The 22,863-nt window shown below is 39.6% G+C and overlaps 2 protein-coding genes across 5 annotated transcripts; both read left to right on the plus strand.

Moving 5' to 3' along the window:
* Positions 1–7,716: 7,716 nt before the first annotated feature.
* Positions 7,717–10,696, plus strand: LOC126627789 (jasmonoyl--L-amino acid synthetase JAR6-like). Of its 2 annotated transcripts, none has more exons than XM_050297343.1 (5): positions 7,717–7,945; positions 8,101–8,447; positions 8,584–8,685; positions 8,889–9,667; positions 9,837–10,696. In XM_050297343.1, exons 2-5 carry the CDS (start codon positions 8,155–8,157, stop codon positions 10,376–10,378), a joined length of 1,716 nt encoding a protein of 571 aa, XP_050153300.1. In that variant the 5' UTR covers positions 7,717–7,945; positions 8,101–8,154; the 3' UTR covers positions 10,379–10,696. The 2 variants fall into 2 exon arrangements, with proteins under 2 accessions (XP_050153300.1, XP_050153299.1); XM_050297342.1 differs by having other exon boundaries at positions 8,137–8,447.
* A 1,779-nt stretch (positions 10,697–12,475) lies between these two features.
* Positions 12,476–15,128, plus strand: LOC126627790 (uncharacterized). Of its 3 annotated transcripts, none has more exons than XM_050297344.1 (2): positions 12,476–12,923; positions 14,839–15,128. In XM_050297344.1, the coding sequence occupies exons 1-2, from the start codon at positions 12,538–12,540 to the stop codon at positions 14,933–14,935; spliced, it is 483 nt and encodes a 160-aa protein (XP_050153301.1). In that variant the 5' UTR covers positions 12,476–12,537; the 3' UTR covers positions 14,936–15,128. The 3 variants fall into 3 exon arrangements, with proteins under 3 accessions (XP_050153301.1, XP_050153302.1, XP_050153303.1); XM_050297345.1 differs by lacking the exon at positions 14,839–15,128 and adding an exon at positions 14,709–14,832; XM_050297346.1 differs by lacking the exon at positions 14,839–15,128 and adding an exon at positions 14,705–14,790 and having other exon boundaries at positions 12,478–12,923.
* Positions 15,129–22,863: the final 7,735 nt, after the last annotated feature.

Consider the following 22,863-nt stretch of genomic DNA (forward strand, 5'->3'; position numbering starts at 1 on the left):
AACACGAGAATTCCTGCGATGAATGAGACAAGAACACGTGTACAAAATAATATTTTTTGTATTGATTTCGGGGTTACAATCTCTTTTACAATTTAGTCCTCTTATTCTATCTTCGTAAGACGTAGATTTGCAGATTATGTTATTCATCCAAGGGCCGTCGGGGCTTGATCCTAGATGAACGATTGATGAATGATGAACACTTTCTTCAAGGGCCGTTGGGGCTTGATCTTGAAGAAGGATTTCACGAAGAATGAAGAGGGTTTTCTTGATCCTTCGGGATTTGCTTGAGAGTAGAGAAAATGTATGTCAATTTCCTCTCTTGATCCTTTGATGGAGAGGCCTATTTATAGGCTTTGACAATGAATTACCACCATCCTTTTGTTTGGGTGGATGTTGTAGGTGGATTGGGTGGAGGTTGTAGGTGAATTAAGTGTATGATGTAGGTGAAATGAGCGGATGTTGTAATTTTAATGCAATGGTCAACATTTATTTTACCGAAATTTCAATGTCTACAAATGTAATTTTAATGCAATGGCCAACATTTATTTCACCGAAATTTGAATGTCTACATTTTTTTTTTCAATAATTGCAGCATATGTCAATGACATAAACCTCATTGGAACTTCTGAAGAGATCCAAATGACTACAATGCACTTGGAGAAGGAATTTGAGATGAAGGATCTAGGTAAGACTAAGTATTGTATCGGTTATAGATCGAGCACCATGAAAACGAGATCTTAGTACACTAATTGAACTACACTTAGAAAGTGTTGCGTCGATTTAACTTCCTAGAAGAAGCAAAGTCATTTAGTACTCCGAGGGACGTTCGCTTTTTGGTTCCTAAGAAAGACCCTTTTTTATCCTAAGGAAGCTGACGAAGAGATATTGGGATCAGAATTCCCCTATCTTAGTGCGATTAGAGCTTGGTTATATTTAGCCTATTGTACAGGACCTAAAATTTCATTTGCTGTAATCTCCTAACAAGATACAGTTCCTCACTAACACATCTTTACTAGAATGGCATCAAGGACATATTTCAATACCTTAATGGTACTACGGATCTGGTTATGTTCTATACCTACGCATCCCAAAAGTCTGATGTACTACTTATTGGGTGCCTATCAATATGCCTACTAATAGAAGTTCCATGATAATTGATAAACATGTACGACATATTAGACAAATATACCTATATTCTGTAGATTCACTAGTTTAAATAAGAAATATATTTTTCATGAGAAATATTAAAGGAAAACTAATGAAAATGGCTTGAAAACTTTGAGATTTAACGATAAAGACAAAATAAAGGGTAAAGTGAATAGTATCAGGATTGACTTTTTAGTGTAAAAATGTAGTTTTTCGTTAAAGTGAACAATACCATAAGCTTTTCGTTAAAGTTCCCAAATATTAATAATATGCCTCCTAATAGAGGCTCGGGATCCATGATAAACACGTACAGAATGTTATACTAATTTACCTATATTGCGGAACAAAGAATTTAATAATCGGTACATTATTTTGCAAAATGACCAAAATTATTAGTACTAAGTAGATACACTAATCTTTTCAAAACAACAACAACAACAACAACAACAAAGCCTTTTCCCACTAAGTGGGGTCGGCTATATGAATCCTAGAACGCCATTGCGCTCGGTTTTGTGTCATGTCCTCCGTTAGATCCAAGTACTCAAGTCTTTTCTTAGGGTCTCTTCCAAAGTTTTCCTAGGTCTTCCTCTACCCCTTCGGCCCTGAACCTCGGTCCCGTAGTCACATTTTCGAACCAGAGCGTCAGTAGGCCTTCTTTGCACATGTCCAAACCACCGGAACCGATTTTCTCTCATATTTCCTTCAATTTTGGCTACTCCTACTTTACCTCGGATATCCTCATTCCCAATCTTATCCTTTATCGTGTGCCCATACATCCCACGAAGCATCCTCATCTCCGCTACACCCATTTTGTGTACGTGTTGATGCTTCACCGCCCAACATTCTGTGCCATACAACATCGCTGGCCTTATTGCCGTCCTATAAAATTTTCCCTTGAGCTTCAGTGGCCTACGACGGTCACACAACACGCCGGATGCACTCTTACACTTCATCCATCCAGCTTGTATTCTATGGTTGAGATCTCCATCTAATTCTCCGTTCTCTTGCAAGATAGATCCTAGGTAGCAAAAACGGTCACTTTTTGTGATCTTCGCTAGATTGCTCCGGTCATTAGTGTGGATAAGTATATAAATGGATAGAGATAGGAAAGCAAACACAAGATGTACGTGGTTCACCCAGATTGGCTACGTCCACGGAATAGAGGAGTTCTCATTAATTGTGAAGGGTTTACACAAGTACATAGGTTCAAGCTCTCCTTTAGTGAGTACAAGTGAATGATTTAGTACAAATGACATTAGGAAATATTGTGGGAGAATGATCTCGTAACCACGAAACTTCTAAGTACCGGAGTGTGGTATCGTCTTGACTTGCCTTATCTGTCTCATAGGTAGATGTGGCATCTTCTCTGGAAGTACTCTTCCTCCATCCAGGGGTGGTATCTGTAACTGGTGGAGATGCACAAGGTAATGTATCAATTTCACTTGAAGCTTACTTGTAGTTTCAGGCTTGGTCAAGCGCGATACAAACCATGTAGTAGGAGTCCCCCAAGTCGCCGGGCTAGGGGATCTGCTGAAAGAGGTGACAGACAAGGTAAGCAATCAGAGCTCCGGCTGATTGTTCACATTCTCCCTATCTTGCAGGCAGCATGAAGGATAAAGAGAAGAAAAATGAGAAGAGATGATATGGGATACTTTTGCTTTTGAAGAAGTAACTTTCCACAGGCTTATTCTTGAACCGGGCTGGAGGGTTTTCTGGTTTCCTCCAGAGTATAAGGCCGACTGAAGAATTTGAGGGTCAAAACAAGTCCATCAAATCTAGAGTACGTTCGACCCTGCTGATATGGGATACTTTTGCTTTTGACAGAGTAGTGGATGTATCGGCACGTGTGCTGTTACGCTTGTCTCCACATGCTTCCTTGTATCCTTCTCACTTGCCCTATCTGTTCCTCAGGCAGATGCGGTATCTTCCCTGGAAGCATAAGATGTTGAAGATGAGTACTCGAGAGCAATGCCAGGTAAGTAATCAAGTAAGGGGTTCCAGGCAGTCAGTTCCTGGCTGGAAGCTTGATTCCAAGTGCTGACTGATTGCTCTCTTTCTCCTTGTCTTGCAGGTAAGAACAAGGCCAAAGGAAAAGACAGGGAAAAAGCATGATATGGGATACTCTTGCTTTTAACCCTGATGATATGAGATATTCTTGCTCTAGTATAGCTTGTTTACAGAGGTATTATCGGGGGGAAAGAAAGCTGAATATTTCGAAAGGCTTCGTTGGGAGTGCCCTCTCAGATAAGAGAAAGGGTTGAGCATTTTTACAGGTCTGCCTGTCCGTTAGGGATGGAGGTCGACATATATAGGAGTCTCCCTAACATCAAGTAATAATGCTATTCCTTTACCCTGCTTGGTCATAGCACGGTAGTGGAAGCTGCCAGCTTCACATGTTTTAACTCTGTCAGAGCACTTTGAAAAAGTGGTATGTGGTATCTGGAAAGCTGATGTTGCGTGTGAAGATTACAGACAAGCTTTATCAAAGGAGATCCAACTCTTGAAGTTGGGAAAGTGGTGCCTCTTCGGTTTTTGAACAAGCAATCCTGACGGGGATCTGGCTCTCGAGATTCGGAGAACGATGTCTCTTCGATTTTTGAGAAAGCAATCCTACTGGGGGTCTAGCTCTCGAGATTCGGAGAGCGGTGTCTCTTCGATTTTTGAGAAAGTAATCATGTTGGGAGTCTGGCTCTCGAGATTCGGAGGGCGGTGCCTCTTCGATTTTAGAGCAAGCAATCTTGTTGGGAGTGTTTTCTCGAATGTGAGTAAAGGTTGGGCATGTTTGCTAGTCTACCTTGCCACGAAGCACAAAGGTTGACACACAGGGACTTTCCAATTATCCAGCAGTGGTACTGTTCCTTTACCCTCTCTTCGATTTTTGAGAAAGTAATCATGTTGGGAGTCTGGCTCTCGAGATTCGGAGGGCGGTGCCTCTTCGATTTTGGAGCAAGCAATCTTGTTAGGAGTGTTTTCTCGAATGTGAGTAAAGGTTGGGCATGTTTGCTAGTCTACCTTGCCACGACGCACAAAGGTTGACACACAGAGACTTTCCAATTATCCAGCAGTGGTACTATTCATTTACCCTCTCTTCGATTTTTGAGAAAGTAATCATGTTGGGAGTCTGGCTCTCGAGATTCGGAGGGCGGTGCCTCTTCGATTTTGGAGCAAGCAATCCTGTTGGGAGTGTTTTCTCGAATATGAGTAAAGGTTGGGCATGTTTGCTAGTCTACCTTGCCACGAAACACAGAGGTTGACACACAGGGACTTTCCAATTATTCAGCAGTGGTACTGTTCCTTTACCCTCTCTTCGATTTTTGAGAAAGTAATCATGTTGGGAGTCTGGCTCTCGAGATTCGGAGGGCGGTGCCTCTTCGATTTTGGAGCAAGCAATCTTGTTGGGAGTGTTTTCTCGAATGTGAGTAAAGGTTGGGCATGTTTGCTAGTCTACCTTGCCACGAAGCACAAAGGTTGACACACAGGGACTTTCCAATTATCCAGCAGTGGTACTGTTCCTTTACCCTCTCTTCGATTTTTGAGAAAGTAATCATGTTGGGAGTCTGGCTCTCGAGATTCGGAGGGCGGTGCCTCTTCGATTTTAGAGCAAGCAATCCTGTTGGGAGTGTTTTCTCGAATGTGAGTAAAGGTTGGGCATGTTTGCTAGTCTACCTTGCCACGAAGCACAGAGGTTGACACACCGAGACTTTCCAATTATCCAGCAGTGGTACCGTTCCTTTACCCTTGTGGGTAATAATATGGTAGCTAGACCTTCAAAATTTATGTGTCTAAACTTTGTTAGTGTTGTTTCTTTGCAATTCTTTTACCCTTCTTGGTCAGAGCGATGTAGCGGGAGCTGCAAGCTTCACGTGTCTCAACTTTGTTAGAGAACTTTGGCAAAGTTATCTGTGGTACCCATGAGTTACTGTTGCGTGTGGGAAGTGAGTGATTGAACAGTACGATTCATGTGCTTTCTACTTCGCCAGAAATCTTCGACAGAATGCCCATAATTTCCGCAAAGCTAAGTGTGCGTGTGACAGGTGCTGACAAGGCTGGAAAAGTAGGTGCCTCTTCGATTTCTGAGATTGGCCCTCGTGGTCTCTTAGCAGCCCAGCTTTTGAGAAAGCAAGCCTCTTCGATTTCTGAGATCGGCCTTCGTGGTCTTTGAGCATCCCAACTTTTGAGAAAGCAAACGCCTCTTCGATTTCTGAGATCCCAACTTTTGAGAAAGCAAACGCCTCTTCGATTTCTGAGATCGACCCTCGTGGTCTCTGAGCAGCCCAGCTTTTGAGAAAGCAAACGCCTCTTCGATTTCTGAGCAAGCGCCTCTTCGATTTCTGAGCAAGCGCCTCTTCGATTTCTGAAGCTTCGTCGAGTGCAGATTTTTATAGGGGCTGACATTAAGTTCCAAAGCACACTTGAATATCCACCAGTAGAAGCTCCATTCTTGCACTTCTAAGATCTTGATTTGTCCAACCTCTTCTCTCTTCAACACCTTTGAAAATGTCTGGCCCCTCCGACCGTCGTTTTGACTTGAACCTTGTTGAAGAGGCAACCCCGCCTTCTCCAGACAACATATGGCGCCCATCCTTCGTCTCCCCTACTGGTCCTCTTACCGTTGGGGATTCCGTGATGAAGAATGATATGACCACTGCGGTAGTGGCCAGGAACCTTCTCACTCCCAAAGATAACAGATTACTTTCTAAACGGTCTGATGAGTTGGCTGTTAAGGATTCTCTGGCTCTCAGTGTTCAGTGTGCAGGTTCTGTGTCTAATATGGCCCAACGCCTATTTGCTCGAACCCACCAAGTTGAATCATTGGCGACTGAAGTGATGAGTCTCAAACAGGAAATTAGAGGGCTCAAGCATGAGAATAAACAGTTGCACCGGCTCGCACATGACTATGCTACAAACATGAAGAGGAAGCTTGACCAGATGAAGGAATCTGATGGTCAGGTTTTACTTGATCATCAGAGATTTGTGGGTTTGTTCCAAAGGCATTTATTGCCTTTGTCTTCTGGGGCTATACCGCGTAATGAAGCTCCAAATGATCAACCTCTGATGCCTCCTCCTTCTAGGGTTTTGTTCAGTACTGAGGCTCCGAATGATCCCCCTTCGCTGCCTTCTCTTTCTGGGGCTCTACCGACTGCTGAGACTTCTCCTAAGCAACCTTTGTGAAGGCTCCCTCTTGTTTGTTTATTTTGACTCAAGTATATGTACATATTTGTAACTTATCGGGGATATCAATAAATAAGCTTTCCTTCATTTCAACGTATTGTGTTAAATACACCAAAGCCTTCTTCGCTAAGTTCTTTGAATTTTCTTTTGTTGAAGCTTGTATGTTGAAGCTTTGTGAGTGGAGCATGTAGGTTGAGGTAGTGTTCCCTTAATTTCCCGAGTGAGGAAAACTTCTCGGTTGGAGACTTGGAAAATCTAAGTCACTGAGTGGGATCGGCTATATGAATCTTAGAACGCCATTGTGTTCTGTCCTGTGTCATGTCCTCCGTTAGATCCAAGTACTCTAAGTCTTTTCTTAGGGTCTCTTCCAAAGTTTTCCTAGGTCTTCCTCTACCCCTTCGGCCCTGAACCTCTGTCCTATAGTCGCATCTTCTAATCGGAGCGTCAGTAGGCCTTCTTTGCACATGTCCAAACCACCGTAACCGATTTTCTCTCATCTTTCCTTCAATTTCGGCTACTCCTACTTTACCCCGGATATCCTCATTCCTAATCTTATCCTTTCTCGTGTGCCCACACATCCAACGAAGCATCCTCATCTCCGCTACACCCATTTTGTGTACGTGTTGATGCTTCACCGCCTAACATTCTGTGCCATACAGCATCGCCGGCCTTATTGCCGTCCTATAAAATTTTCCCTTGAGCTTCAATGGCATACGGCGGTCACACAACACGCCGGATGCACTCTTCCACTTCATCCATCCAGCTTGTATTCTATGGTTGAGATCTCCATCTAATTCTCCGTTCTTTTGCAAGATAGATCCTAGGTAACGAATCTCCATCTAATCTTTTCAAAACAAAAAAAAAAATAGGTAGGTACTTTGATAGTCGAAAAATAAAACAAAAAAAAAATACTAGACACATCATTTTTCGCTTTTTGTTTAAAAGAAAACAAAAACATGATTTTTGTTAACCATGGGGTACATTAATCTCTGATAAAAAAAAAAAAACTAGGGTACATTAATCTGAAAACGGTTTAGGGTTCTTATCTAACTACATGTGTAAATAAAATGTGCGTGCACTCGTTGGACTTTAATTTTTTTACCATACAAGAAAAGGAGATAATTGTCACATTTATCTCCCTACAAGCATGATCAAACATGAGTGTGTACAGTGTGTATGAGGTGCAAAATGATTTTAATATCTCCCTACAAGAAAAACTTGCATGTGTGAGGTGCATGTACCCCTTATTCCTATGTATATTCACACAAAAATTAGGTCGCGTACACTCGTCACCCAAAATATTAAAAATTATCATATGAAAATTCCAAAATAAAATAGCTAACTGGGTAATTTGGCTCTATATATTATTCCACCCACACAAGAGTCTTCACTCAGCCACAGCCTTTGGACCCCCCCCCCCCCCCCAACCCCCCAAAACCTCTCAAAAATTAAAATTTCACTTGCTGCTTTCTCTCTCTACAAAAAGAAAACAGCAACCATGTTCTCTCTACTTTCACTCAAGAATAAACTACATCAAGTTCTATGACTGTTATCATCCCTTATAAACCCAAAGAACAGAGGACTCTCTTCTTCTTCCTCTGTCTCTCCCTCAGACTTCGAGTCACAGGTACTTTTCTTCCTACTTTCACTCACTAAGTTGCTTGAATTCCCCCAACTGTTTCTTCACAGGTGTCTGAGCATCTGAATTATCATTATTTTTTTACCTTCTCATAGCATTTTATATCTGTCTGCCACCCTAAATATTGATTATTTCAAATGTAGCTGTATTTTGGTGTTGAACAAATTTTTGTTCTGTAGAAGTCAGAATCTGTGCAGATGTTGGAGAAGTTGGACGAGTTCGATATGGAGAAAAGCATAGAGGACTTTGAAGCAATGACGAAGGATGCTGAGAGGGTTCAGAGAAAAACCCTGAAGAAGATTTTGGAAGAAAACGGATCCGCGGAGTACTTGCAGGGTTTAGGACTGAATGGAAGAACTGATCCAGAGAGTTTCAAGGCTTGTGTGCCGCTTGTTACTCACAAGGATTTGGACCCCTATATTCAGAGAATTGCAGAGGGTGATTCATCTCCCATCCTCACTGGGAAACCAGTCCGATCCTTCTCAGTGAGGTACTTTCAAGTTCCGAAATCCATCAGTTTTCTTTTTTTGTTGCTTCATCCGTTGGACTGGATTTTTTTTTTTTTTGTTTTTTTTTATTGTGTTGGAGAAGTTTTCGGTTTCTGAGATGTTGTACAACATATGCAGCTCTGGTACTACTCAGGGAAGGCCAAAGTTCCTGCCTTTCACCGACGAATTGATGGAAACTACCATGCAAATATTTCAAACTTCTTTCGCGTTTAGAAACAGGTATCGATGCTCCTTTTTTTGGCTTGTTGTGGGTGTCCAGAGGATTTGGGACTAGGTTTAGTCCGATGATTTGTGTAGTTCTTCTCGCCTAATCCTATATTATCCTCGATACTGTTGTTAGGAAAAACAGGTTAGTACTTTCTCATCTTTCAATTTTATTCCTTCAATTCTTCTGATGATCGAAAACTATGCCTATTGTTCAGGGAGTACCCCATTGCGAATGGAAGGGCTCTGCAGATCATCTATAGCAGCAAGCAGTTCAAGACGCAAGGTGGTTTGCCAGTCGGAACTGCCACCACCAACGTTTACCGCAATCATAAGTTCAAAACCACGATGAAAACAATGCAATCTCAATGCTGCAGCCCTGACGAAGTAATATTCGGCCCTGATTTCCAACAATCTTTGTATTGCCATCTCTTGTGTGGCATAATATTCAGGGACGAAGTTCAGATGATATCTTCAGCATTTGCTCACAGCATTGTCCTTGCATTCAGAACCTTTGAGCTGGTGTGGGAAGAACTATGTGCTGACATTCGAGACGGGGTCCTCAGTGACCGAATCACAGAGCCATCAATCCGATCAGCTGTTTCAAAACTGCTCAGCCCGAACCCTAAATTGGCTGATTTGATTCATGGGAAATGTTCCGGATTGAGTAATTGGTATGGATTAATACCAGCACTTTTTCCCAATGTCAAGTACATCTATGGGATCATGACAGGGTCCATGGAGCCTTATTTGAAGAAATTGAGGCACTATGCAGGGGAGTTGCCATTGTTGAGTGCAGACTATGGTTCTTCTGAAGGATGGGTTGGGGCAAATGTCAACCCAAAATTGCCCCCTGAGTTGGCTACTTTTGCTGTGATCCCAAATGTTGGGTACTATGAGTTCATCCCTCTGAGGAACAGCAGCGGTGAGCAGCCAGTGGGACTCACTGAAGTCACAGTTGGTGAAGAGTATGAGGTGGTCCTCACTAGTGTTGCAGGTGATTCTGTAACCCCACTGAATTTTTTTTCGTCAACGTAGACTGATAGATAATCCAACTTTTATACACCATGCCTTCTTTTTCCATCACAGAAATCTTGTTATTTATGCATGAATTCAGCCAAAAGATCCGTAGTTGTGTTTAAAAATCTAATCAAATTTATATGCAGGTTTGTACCGTTACAGACTAGGGGATATTGTGAAAGTTGTGGGGTTCTACAACTCAACCCCAGAGCTCAAATTCGTGTGCCGGAGCAATCTTCTGCCTTCAATCAACATTGACAAGAACACTGAAAAAGATTTGCAGCTATCCGTCGAAGAAGCTGCAAAGCTTTTAGCTGCAGAAAAGTTGGAAGTTGTTGATTTCTCAAGCCATGTGGACTTGTCCACAGATCCTGGTCACTATGTCATATTTTGGGAACTCAATGGTGAACCAACCCATGAGGTTCTTAGCGAGTGCTGCAACTGTTTGGACAAAGCTTTTGTTGATGCGGGATACATGAGTTCGCGCAAGGTCAACACCATAGGCCCACTCGAGCTTCGAATTCTTCAGAAGGGAACCTTCCAGAAGATTCTAATCCATTACCTAGCTCAAGGAGCTGCTGCTAGCCAGTTCAAAACACCAAGATGTGTAGGGCTTAACAACAAGAAGGTTTTGCAGATTTTGTGTGGCAATGTGGTTAGGAGCTTCTTTAGCACTGCCTATGATTAAGTGAATAGTACAAGCTCAAAACCGAACACATTTGTCGTTTCCAAAATCAGTCCACAGTTGTTTTAGCTTTTTTAAGGCATTAGTTTTCTATCTATCACACGGTAAATATGTCTCATGCCGCCCTTGTTAGCTCCAGTGGTATGGGATGATGATAGATTTCAAGTTTAAATCTCTTTCTAAATATAGATATGTCTCATATGAAGTTAGTTGAATTTGTAATGTGTTGGTTTTATAAGCCTTTTCAAGTGTCTTGTACTCTGTGTCAATCTTCAACTCAAAATTATTGACAAGAAAATAGTATTTTGATTACAGTGACAATGATTGAACTATGAACTTAAATCCTTAAATCATAACTATGAGCTCAAAATAAATAACAAGAAATTAGTATGTTAACCCTAAATCCTTAAAGTAATAACTACTTATTGCTATGAACTTGCATAATTTCATGTATTCATTTGAATTTCAACTTTCAATGTATTCATTTGGATTACGTGACATGTGAACGATCAAGAAAAATGAGTTGAGATCTTCTTCAGATCTCACTTTCAGGAGCCTAAGGATCAGGAAATCCGGACCGTTCAAGAAAGAGAGATTTAGACTTTGGTTTATGTGAGATGGGTCAGCAGAATGAGTTAATGGAATTCGTCGGATTCAATTTGATTGGTCTGGATTCCTTGGTCCTTGGACTTCGGAGAGTGAGATCCAGAAAGGATTTCAACTAAAGAAAAAAAAACTTTACAGGTCGATCGAAGTGTTGTTTTCATGGAAGTATGGGTCTCTCTCATGAACGCGGATGTTGACAATCAAAACCACATTACATGTAATGTCGTGGTGTTAGGTAACTTTGAGCCAAGTTCCACCCCCATTTTGTTTAATAATGGAACCGGAGCCACATGACTGTGGATCACTCTCTTCACAATAGACAAAACTCTAACCCAATTTAAATTAGCGTATGACAATGCAAACCTTTATAATACAATAGAATCTTCGGAAATTATTCCCAGCATATATATTTTTTCCTTTGATATATACAGGAGAGTAAAGCTAATAGGATCCTTGTATATCTAGTTTCAAATGAACAAAAACAAGGAGAAATTGTTTTCTTTCATTGAAAACGCCCGAAAACAGTCTAATGTTTACAAGTTAACAGAAGTTATGTGCTACAGAAAATATTTCCAAAGGAGTATATGTTAGAGTTTTAGAACTGTTGTGCTTGAACTTGTGCAAAAGGGTCTGTGGAGTGGAGGCCATCAACTCGACAAAGGCTTGCTTAGGTGGTACTGGACGTCTAATTGAGGACATCCGTGATTTGAAGATGAGTTTCCTTCAATTTCTCTTGTGGCGTGATGGTAATACATTAGGATCTTCAAAAAGTAAAAGAAAATATTGGATTGAATGTATTTGAAAGTGCCAGTGCATTTTGAATGGATTTGAAACAACGATTTACAAGGATCCATAGTTTAAAGAAAGATATTTAACTTTAAAAGTCATTTGAATCTGTGAATTTAGAATGACTCCATAGAAATGATCCTTTATGATTTCGTAAGATTTCAAAGCTATAAGAACTTGACACATACATTTATCTTCTGAAGTACAACATTAATATAGAGTTCGCTACCTTGTATAAGTACAACATATGAAAAAATTGTCATCAGTATCCTAACCTAAGAAGAAAAACAAGATACATTATTGATACCCTAATTAATTTCTTCTCTTTCTGTAGTGTTTTAAACTATACACATTTCTAAATGTGGATTGGTGAAGAGCACCTGTGTGTGAAAGTTGGAGGATCAAATGAGATTTGCTTATTGTCTTATCCCCATATGAATAATCAGTCCCCTCTGTCATGCTTCTTGTAAAAGACGATGATATTCTTAACAAATATCCAATCAAAACAAGAAAAAATTCTCCATCAAAAGGGCAAGGTAGTAATTCTAAAGGTATATAACGGGTGCATCCACCAAAACATGGCGTGCCCATTAAAATGCCAACCTAAAATTTAAAACTATTTTACTTGAAAAGATAAGAGAATCTGTTTAGTTGGACACAAAGAATATGCATGACTGGCACTTGTCAGCCTAAATCATACACTCTCTTATATTTATTAGTCTCTAAAAACATTAGTCTTGGTGCCAAGAAAAATTTGAGACCAAGAGAATATGCAACAAAGATTGAGAGGCAATGAAGAACTGGGCGTATGGGATTGTGGGAGCCCTTTATACGACTCCTATGAATTGGTCTCAGTTAGTCATCTGATCGAACGGCATCTAATGGCATTGCCATATTCTCTTGGAGGATCCAGGCGGTTCATTGCCAATTTCTGTACTCATCCTTCATCAGGCATGGCTTCCACTGTATCATCAGATATGAGAAGTAGTACTACAAGGGAGGCCAAGGGGTCATCTTCATCCAATGTGGGGATTAGGAAGATTTGGAAGAGGAAGGTTTTCTTTGAAGAAGGAAAGGACAAGGCCAAGAAAAGGAAACTACGGTTTTCTGTGTTTTGCAATATGATTGGTCTGTGGAGGCAAAAGGATCAATGCAGGTGACAGAAAACACAAGTCTATAAATATTTATTTATTTTCCTCTTCTTATACATTTTTCTCATTTGCAATATTTATGAAGATAAAAAAGAAATACAATTTTGATTTTGTTTTCCCTTGTTCAGTCTTATTTCTGAGCCAATGGTCATATATGAAATGGAGTATATATAAATTCATGAACTTTATCTGAGTACATTTTTTTTTAGTTTGATCACAGTTTCATATAACGTTCATGTGCAGAACAATTTTGAGGATTATTATTTTGATGTTTTCACTATGGTAATTTGCTTTAAATCTAAAATGTCTAATACTGGACGCACAAATTGTTAAAGCAAGGAAATCGGTGTAATCTTGTTGTGAACAGTACTAATATCTGCATAACAATGTTCTCTTAATTTTCTTTCAAAATTTGGATATATAAATGCCAGCGTGACAAGATTCTATATGTATGATCAATGATCAGTTATTATTTTGTTGTAATAGACTTTTAAATGGTAATCGTTTGGTTTTTACTTTTTAATTTTAATTTGGTACATTTGGGATGAGATCTAACCCATGATCTATCGTAATTTTAACCCCTTATCTCCACATTTCATCACCACAGCTAGTTCATGACTACACTTGCTAGTCTCGCGACTAATTTCATTATCCGGTGAGGCTATCGCTCGAGCACAGATTAAGGTTCACTCTCAACGGGAAATAAAACGACAAAAAAACCTTCATGTCCAAATTAAAGAACGATCTGAAAACTGATAATCTTTTACTTCAATTTAAATCCATAATGGCATTCTGGAACATGCAATTGCCAAAGCAAATTGCAATCTGTTTGTGATTTTTTTTTTTTGAAACACCATCTTCATATATAATATTTTACTCTAAATTTTATTTTTTTCAAATTTGGACTTTGCTAATATATAGCTGTAAATGCCACCGTGACTATATTCTGTGTTGTTTATTTTTTTTTCTGCAGAAAACTATATTCTGTACATATGAACATTTGTTTTGGGATAACAGTTTTTATAAGTGCCACCGTCACAGTAGAATTTTAAATTAGTATATGAATGAGTGAAGTGGCATGAAGCACGGGTGATAAATTTTAGGTTGAAATCACTTTTATAAACATTTAGATCTGCCAAAATCATTGTTTGAATCGACTTTCCTAATCCATAAGTCTTTGTAAATATGCTTGTAGTTCTTTTCTCTTTTGAAATTCTCTTCATCTGTTTTTTTTTCTTTTTTTTTCTACGACGTGGATGAATAAGCTATTAGTTCTTTGGAGGAGGACGAGGTAGAACAGAAAACGTCCACCCTTACCGAAAGAGAAAGGTCCTGCACGCTTGAGGAACATTCACTTATAACTTAGCCAACATGATCCTCTCCGATTCTTTTGATGAGAATTTTGGGGATCCATGAATCTTGTTCGTTCATCGTATATCGTATAGTTAGTTTTTGTCAAGTACTGTTTATGTTTATTTTTAAATAAAAAAATTTAAAATGATTTTTGACCGCACAATGTACAATGAACGGACACGATTCAAGAATTCTCGAAATCTTCACAAAGAGGGTCCAACGAGGATCTGGACTCATAACTTAGTTATTTCTTTGCTATGTACGATTTTCGATAAATATTTTAAAACATTGCTTTTGTAATGTGTTCGGCATAAATTTTTATGGTGCCTTAAATAAGGTTTTTTTTCAGCCATAAATCAATGAAAACTTTACTAATTATCCATATGTCAGTGATCAATTTTGTGGACTGATGATATAATTTAACTTTGGCAAGGCAGCAATAAAACAGCACAGATTATAAATGGGGAAGTAGAACAAGGGAAGGAGAAATAGGCTTGTGGATAGGTCCTGTTTGGGTTCTTGGATTGTACGATGGTCAATTAATTATCATATTATATTATTCTCCAGGTTTTACAGATACTTAAACCTGGGAAGATTATCGCCTGGGGATTCCGATTCGAGCAGTCCGCAGAGGAGGAGCTCCAATTATTGGGAGGATTATTGAATTAACGACGAAGATTTCTTCATGAAGCAGTCGCACTTATTCAGATTTGAGCGAAGCCCGGCATTGGTGGAGGACGCTGTAATTATGGTCCAGATCAGATATTTATTATAGTTAAATTAGTCACATTTGATATTAGATTTTAGTCATTTTTTTTTTACAAGAAACGATTGTGATTTTCCATTAATAATGATAACAGTAATAATTACAAGGGTTGCCGCATGGGTACAATCTCCAATGATCAAATATTTGGTTTGAAGTTAATTCGCACAAACAAGCTATGATGATAATTCCCTAATTAACTACCAAAAACATGCGCACTAGCACAAACACCCCAATACAAAATCGGCCACAAAGACGGCAAAAGGAGGAGACTTATACCGGAGCACACATAAGGTCACCCCCACACAAGCAAGACCACATTAAACTATAGCTAACAAGTGAGGTCACATCAAAACCACCGCACACAGTGGGGCACTTGCTAGGGCAAGACATTAACCGCTAAATGCGGTACAAACAAACCTACACTGATTTACACTAATTCGAGAACGTAATCCTCTGGTTGGCTTGTCACCAACAATTAGCTCATATAACCAACTACAACATTACCGCTTCAAGAGAGATCTGCCATAACCGTGCGCCAAGCAAGGCAAGGCCGCCATAGGTATGGTCAGGGAAGGTGGTGCTGCCATGGATCGGTCAGGAGGAGCCACAAAACCCTTATAAAACAAGTCATAAAGGAAGGATCCGACCCACCAACAACTAATGAACCAAGGAATTGGATCCTCTCCGAGGCAAACCCTCGGGATCCTCTTGACCCACTAACACGAGATGTTTGATCAAAATCCAACAGCCACAATTATTATAACTTTTAGATGGACCCCCCTGTTTGTAGCCGTTGGATCAAAATCTAACGGCCCGTGTTAGTGGGTTAGGAGGATCCCAAGGGTTTGCCTCAGAGATGACCCAATTCCATGAACCAAAACCACTCATACTAAAGTTCAATACTTGAAATGACTAATTCGCCTACAATAAAATAGAAACTGCAATGCATGGTCTAAATCCACAAAACTGCAACACAATGTTCAATGTTGGTTGACTTATTCCTAAATACAAAAAATATACAAAAAGGGCTTCTAGCTGTTATGTAATGGTATAATTGGTAATTTTTGTTTGATTTAGGAGCAATAGTGTACACTAAAGTCTCTTAGTGTAAAAATATAGATGTATTTAAAAAATGTCTCATTGACCTATTTATAATTAATATAAATATTACTAACATATTATCAATATTATAAATTTTATTGATTTAAAATATTTTATTTATGTTGTACTTATACTATTTGGTTACACAGTTTTTAAAATTGTTATTTTGGAGTTCCATTCACACACACACACACACAAAATCTGCAAAATAGATAAGTGAATATAACACACAATACATTAAATTTGCTTATGTTCATATATTTATGTGCAATGTTATTTTGTGATTTCACGAGGTGATTTGCTATCGACCCTTTAGAGATGGGACATGCTCTATTACCCTTAGGCTGTCTCCAAGGGGCGAACCAAAAAGCCCAAAATTTGTGGCACATACCTCATCAAGGAAGTATTTTGGGGGTGGGAGTTTTAGGATTTTTGGTTTGGAGGTAGGGGAAATTGGGTCTGCTCTCCTAGGGGATGGACAAGGAAACAAGCGGGCCTGGCTCACCCAACTACATCCCTTCTTAACTCCAATGACTCAAATCCAATTTAATTAATTTAATGGTAATAAAAAAAATCTAACAGCTCAAATTTAAATTCAACAGTTAAAATATTATTATTAATTAATCCAAATTAAATCCAACACCAAAACTCTATATGACACACTCTGATCCTGGTATCCTCCAAATACCAGGATGAGCACGTGTTGGTCGATACCCAAGGGTGACAAAGCCATTTTAAACATGCAAAATATTAGTAAAATAAAACAAGATAGATTATGCAAAAACTAATTCCAAAATTGTTAGCAAAAAAAAAAATCAAAGAAATACAAAAGTTTAACAAGTTATAAAGTTGGGGGTGGGAATTATAAGTCCATTACAGTGGAGAAAAAAATTGACTAACCTCATACGTAAAGAGGAAGAGTTGAAAATACGGGGCTAATTTATGGGATTCCCATATTGGGTTGGAGGCCTTAGGGCTTAAGATTTTCATGTCATCCAAGGTGATTTGTTACCCACCAGTAGGGATGGGGCATATACCTTACTAATCTAAGAATGTAGGGCGTACTTAATTTGACCTCAATATAAGGTGACAATGAATCATTCATTCACTTGACTCATCTTAATATATTTATGTGTAATGATCTAATTGGTTGCGTTTGAATTAATTGTACTACATGGCACAGAAAAAGAAAAAAACAGATAACTCTACCCTAATTGGTCTTCGCTATTTCTTATCTCCACTGAAATGTTAGAGCATCTCCAAAAAAAGATGTTAAATTTAAAACATCAAAATGATGTTTGATGTCTTATGTGGCAATTTGACATTTTGTACATTTTTATGCTCCACCTAATATGTTAAATAATAATGTCCTTTTATAATTTTTTTAATCTCTTTGTGGGGTCCAACTATTAAGACAACCAATCAAATACTTGGAATACAACAATATTTATTATATATTGCTTCACATCTATTAAAAAAATATTAAATGAATTTGACAGCAGAAGGCCTAGCCTTCAATTAACTTAACGCCATGTAAGAAACTGAAGGCTCAGTGGGAGAAATTTTATGCTATTTTTTTTATTGTTATATGTCTATGTGACAATTTTGACATCTCCTTTTTTTTTCTTCAAAGAAACTATAGTAAATTCATTGATAGAGCCATTACAATGCTTTGTTACAAAGGTGATTCAAGGCTCCATACTTTCTTCAACAAGTAAATCCAAGGTTAAACTTGGAGGGTGATTATACCAATCACACGCATGACTCAATGAGATGCCGTAATGTGCAAGCCTATGGGCGATGCTGTTTGCATGGCAGCAGGTATGGGTTATAGTAACCTCAGTGATTATTGAAAGTATCACCTTGATGTCCTCCATGATTTGCCTAACCTCGAAAAATTCAATGGAAGAATTCTTAGATGCTTCTACAATTTGAAGCAAGTAACTCACACATCTCATTTAGAGATGCTTTTATGAAGGAAGTAGGGATGATAGAAAGTAGGCTGCCTTGAATTGGCCATATAGCACAACGTAGTCAACGGAAATTCGATTTACTAAGGTAGATTTCGTCACCATTACATTGGAGCTCACATCCTATTAAACTAATTTGCTGCTTAAAAAAATTGGACTTTCTTGGTGAATTTTCGACATGGATGGCACTCCCAAGTTAATGGGTCTAAACCTCATGAAAATACCAAGATGTGGAAAAAATATATTCTCCCCTTCTCCATAGCACCATCCATTTATTATCAAAGTCTCAAATTAATTTTATGATTACAAGAGCCTTTAAGTATGATAGTCTAGTGGTTTTTTTCTTTATTTATAAGTAAAATTTTAGGTTCAAATCTCGTGAATGCTAAATACGATACTAGTTTATCCTCCCCTTTTTAGTGTAAATGGATTCTATATCAAAATCTTATGATTACATGAATGATTTTGCAATTTGGCCTTTCAGCAATGAAGGAAACAATGTTTTAAGTTTTACCTATAAAGAAAAAAATTACAAGGGGTCATAAATCATGTCGTCTTAAGCTTGGTTCCTCTAATATCGGTTATTTCAAAAGTGAAGACAACTCTGGAGAAAACAAATTTGATTTTATCTAGAGTTAATTAAGCCACTTAATAAGTTAGAGGAGGCAACAATTTATTTGTTTTAGGCCGAACCATATACCAAGCTTCTTATTTTTTTTCCCTTGGTGTGTGGAAGCTCCAAAACTTAGGGTGCCAATTTGCCGCAAACATTTCTATAACAGAAAATATGGCCAACTTATCTTGACCCCCAGAATTCTCTTCAAGTGGGGCGATGTGACAAATCTCAACGCAGCAAATCATATAGCCCAAATTTGGATGCTTAAATGTATGGTAACCCATACAAATATGAAAAGGAAGAGTTTTCGAAATGGGCACTGGAGGTGCTCCAGCCTTCTAGTCGTCTCTGGTTCTGTGAGGGCGACCTAAATGAGTTCCTTTGGGATCACGAAAAGGAAGGATGAAGCCAGGTGTCGTATCTTCGGCCTAGGTACTTACATGACTTTATGGCGAAAATGGAACTAATTGATTTGGGCTTTTGTGGCCCCAGATTTACTTAGAGAGTGACTCGGAATAACAGACTTGTGCAAAAGCGGTTGGACCATGTGCTGGTGAATAGGATTTGGCATGAGTGTTTGCCACGCTATTGTGAATGCCTCTGATCATATCCCTCTCATCATCAACTCGAACCCGAATATCATCAAAAGGTCGCAAACTTTCATATTAGAGGCCTTCTGGACCTCGGATGAGGGATGCAAAGAAGTTGTGAAAGTGAGTTAGGGCCAACACTTTGAAGGCACGTGGCTTCACAAATGACGTAGGAAAATTAGTGTGACTAAGATGAATTTGAAAAAATAGACTCGGAAAACCCTGTAGGAACGAAAATTAACCATTGCCAACTTATCGGAACACCTGGTGCTCTTCAAATGGATTGGGAGGCGAATTTGGAAGCAATCAAAGATACCACATGCTGTCTGAACCGGCTCGAGAAACAGGAAGAGCAATTTTGGCATCAAATGTCCCTATTTGGTGGCTTCAAGCTAGTAATGCCGACATAGCTTTCCTCGACCAGTTTACCATCCAACACAGAAGGCAAAACTGTGTGACGAATGTTCGAGACCAAGAGGACAATTGAGTGGAAAGCCCTGCTAGGGTTCGACGCACGGTGAAGAAACATTTTCAAAATCTATGCACTTCCGTGGGCAAATGTGATTGGGGAGATTTGCTGAATTATGTGGAATCGATCGTCACACCTGAAATGAATGAGGCTTTGTCCAAACCTATAGAGGAGCTCGAGATCAAGGAGGCTGTTTTTTCTAATGAAGGGATCCAAATCACTAAGGCCTGATAGGTTCCAAGGGATCTTCTTCCATTCTTATTAGGATCTTATATGCTGGGAGGTTAGGGGGCTGATGGATGAATGCCTGAGCGAGAGGGCCTGTCCACAAAACCTTAACTTCATACATATCGTGTTTATCCTGAAAACCCCTAACCTGGAATCTGTAAACCAATTCCGACCGATTATCCTCTGTAACTTCTTGTATAAGGTTCTCTCCAAGGTCTTGGCTAACATATTAAAACCTTATTTACCGAGGATTATCTCGCCCAGCCAAAAAGTTTTTGTGCAAGGCTAACAAATCCAAGACAACATTGTTATCGCCCATGAGGTCTTCTATTCTCTCAACCTCCAGAAATCAAAGTCCAATTTCGAGTTAGGAATTAAACTGGATATGAATGCCTATGATTGAGTGGAGTGGGATTTCTTGGAGGCGGTAATGGTGAAAATGGGATTTGCTCGTTTTTGGGTTGACCTCGATTCTTCAACAAAACGGGGGATCTAGTAGCTGCTTAATCTATGTCAGTAAGTTTTGACGGCACAAAATGAGAGCTCATATGGAACCTTTTATAAGTTTTGACGGCACAAAATGAGAGCTCATATGGAACCTTTTATTTCTAGTGTAACAGCGGTGTAACGTAACAACATATTATGGTCGTGTAACAGAAGGGCCAGAGGTACGGTAAACTCGGTCAAAATGACACCCAAGGGGCCGGCGCGGATAATCCTATCCTATTCAAGTTTGAGTTTACCCCTTACACTTCGGACAGTCATCCGTAGTATCATAAAAAGGACCCCCCCTTTCGAGGTAAAAAAAGGTACATATGAGGCTGGTCTTTCTTAACGTGGCGTGGTGTATAGTACGCAAAACCTTTCTTGTATGTAGTGTGTAACCATGGTGGAGTTATCGATTCTCCTCATTGACTGCCTCAGAAGAAACTTTAAACCATCTCAATGACTCCGTCAAGGTGACCCACTTTATCGCTATCTATTCTTGGTTGTCAGTGAGGTTTTATCGAGCCTTCTTCAAGGTGCAATGAGTTCGGGTTTCTTGGATGTGATTCGGATCAGTGCACATAAGCCCCGTGTCTCGTCTCTCTCACATTCTATTTGCGGATGATACGCTGATTTTTCTAAAGGCCAATGAGGATAATTACAAGAATATCTCCTGCTTGCTGCACGCCTTTTGTGAGGCTTCCGAACAAGAGGTTAGCTTGCAAAAATCAGTTGTATACTTTAGTACCAACACTCAATTAGTTCTCCATGATGCATTGTGCATTATCCTGAACATGTCCAAAGTTGAAGAACCAAGTACTTATATTAACATCTCGGCAGTGTAGGGCAAGTCTAAACGGGAGGCTTTGGGGTATATTATAGAGTGGGTTATTACAAAGATCCAAGGGTGGAAGCACTAGTTTTTCTCCTAGCCCGATCGTGAGGTCTTGATCAAGGCAATTGCATTGGAGATGCTCTCATATCCAATGAATGTTTTCCTGCTCCCAGGAAACCTGTGCAAGGATATTGATTCGACGATTGCAAAATTCTGGTAAGCCCGTTCCGATTGTTCCTGTGGAATGCAATGGATTAATTGGAATGAGCTAGGCGGGGCAAAAGGTGAGGGTGGGTTAGGCTTTCGAAATCTGTGATACTTCAACCTAGCACTATTAGCCAAGTAATGATGGCGTCTGATTCAAAAGCCCATGAGCCTTTGGGCCCAAGTCTTAAAGGATTGTTATTTTCCCAATTCTTCTTTCCTCGAAGCCAAGATGGGTGGCAAGACCTTGTAGTTGTAGTTTAGTTTTCTTGAAAGAAGAGACTTAATTCTTAAGGAGGCTCATTGGCAAATACTTAGTGGGTCGTGGGTTAACCTTTGGAATGATCGATGGATCATTAGTCTCATTCTTGGTTACCCCAGATTGATAGATGAGACTACAATGAGACCGGATCATGCAGTAAACTCTATAATCAACCAAAAGCTCAGGGAATGGCATCTTGATCCTATTTCAAAGATCATTCCGGTTGAGGAGGTGCGAGCGATTTCCTAAATTCATGTTGGGGACTTGTCATGCCCAGATAGGCTAATCTGGCTGTTTGACAAAAAAGGGAAGTACTCAATCAAATCGGGGTATCGGCGACAACATGGCAGAGCTGGTTCTTAAAACTCTCATCATCCCTTACCTCTCCGTCTTATGAGTCTTTTTGTATGGAAGCTAATTTGGGGCCTAGATACTACTCCGAAATTAGGAAACTTCATGTAGCGAGGGGTCAAGGGGGCCTTGGCTACGAAGTAACAAAGATGTTCTCCATCTTCCTTGTGTCCATTGTGCAATGATCATGAGGAATCTGTTGAACACATCGCTTCCCTTGGGTGGAAGCTGTCTGGTATGACGGGCTCTTTATCTCAAGATTGTGCGTGCTTCGACCTTTTTCTTGGATGCCTGATTGCTAAAAGTTAAAAGGGCAGTAGTGGGGAATGCCAAGGAAAAGGCCAAATTTCTCTCCCTGGTTGTTCTTACCTATTGGCGTATTTGGAAATCAAGATGTAAGGCTTTCTTTGATCAATGCACTATTTCCCCACCCGCTACCATTTTTGCGATCTCTTCCTAGTGGGGCTTGATGTCGATGTTTTTTGGGCCATCTTAATCAAGGAAGGCTACTCGAAATATTCATGGTCCCTCTTCAACCCATTTTATCAAGGTGAATATGGATGCCTCATGGATTAACTTAGACACTCGATGCCATGCGAGGATTGTGATTCAGGATTGAGATGACTGCATTTAGTGCTCTCATGGCCGAGGTGTTGGCAATCAAGTGCTTTCATGGCCGAGGCGTTGGCAATCAAGGATGAATGCCTATTAGCA

This window comes from Malus sylvestris, chromosome 7, assembly GCF_916048215.2.
Source record: "Malus sylvestris chromosome 7, drMalSylv7.2, whole genome shotgun sequence".
Taxonomy (NCBI): Eukaryota; Viridiplantae; Streptophyta; class Magnoliopsida; order Rosales; family Rosaceae; genus Malus; species Malus sylvestris.

Excerpts from the sequence above, each read along its gene's own strand:
- LOC126627789 (XM_050297343.1), top strand. The coding sequence starts at position 8,155 with ATGTTGGAGAAGTTGGACGAGTTCGATATGGAGAAAAGCATAGAGGAC. Across the intron at positions 8,448-8,583 it reads GTCCGATCCTTCTCAGTGAG|CTCTGGTACTACTCAGGGAA; the intron begins GTACTTTCAAGT and ends CAACATATGCAG. Across the intron at positions 8,686-8,888 it reads TCTTTCGCGTTTAGAAACAG|GGAGTACCCCATTGCGAATG; the intron begins GTATCGATGCTC and ends CCTATTGTTCAG.
- LOC126627790 (XM_050297344.1), top strand. The coding sequence starts at position 12,538 with ATGCAACAAAGATTGAGAGGCAATGAAGAACTGGGCGTATGGGATTGT. Across the intron at positions 12,924-14,838 it reads AGGCAAAAGGATCAATGCAG|GTTTTACAGATACTTAAACC; the intron begins GTGACAGAAAAC and ends ATTATTCTCCAG.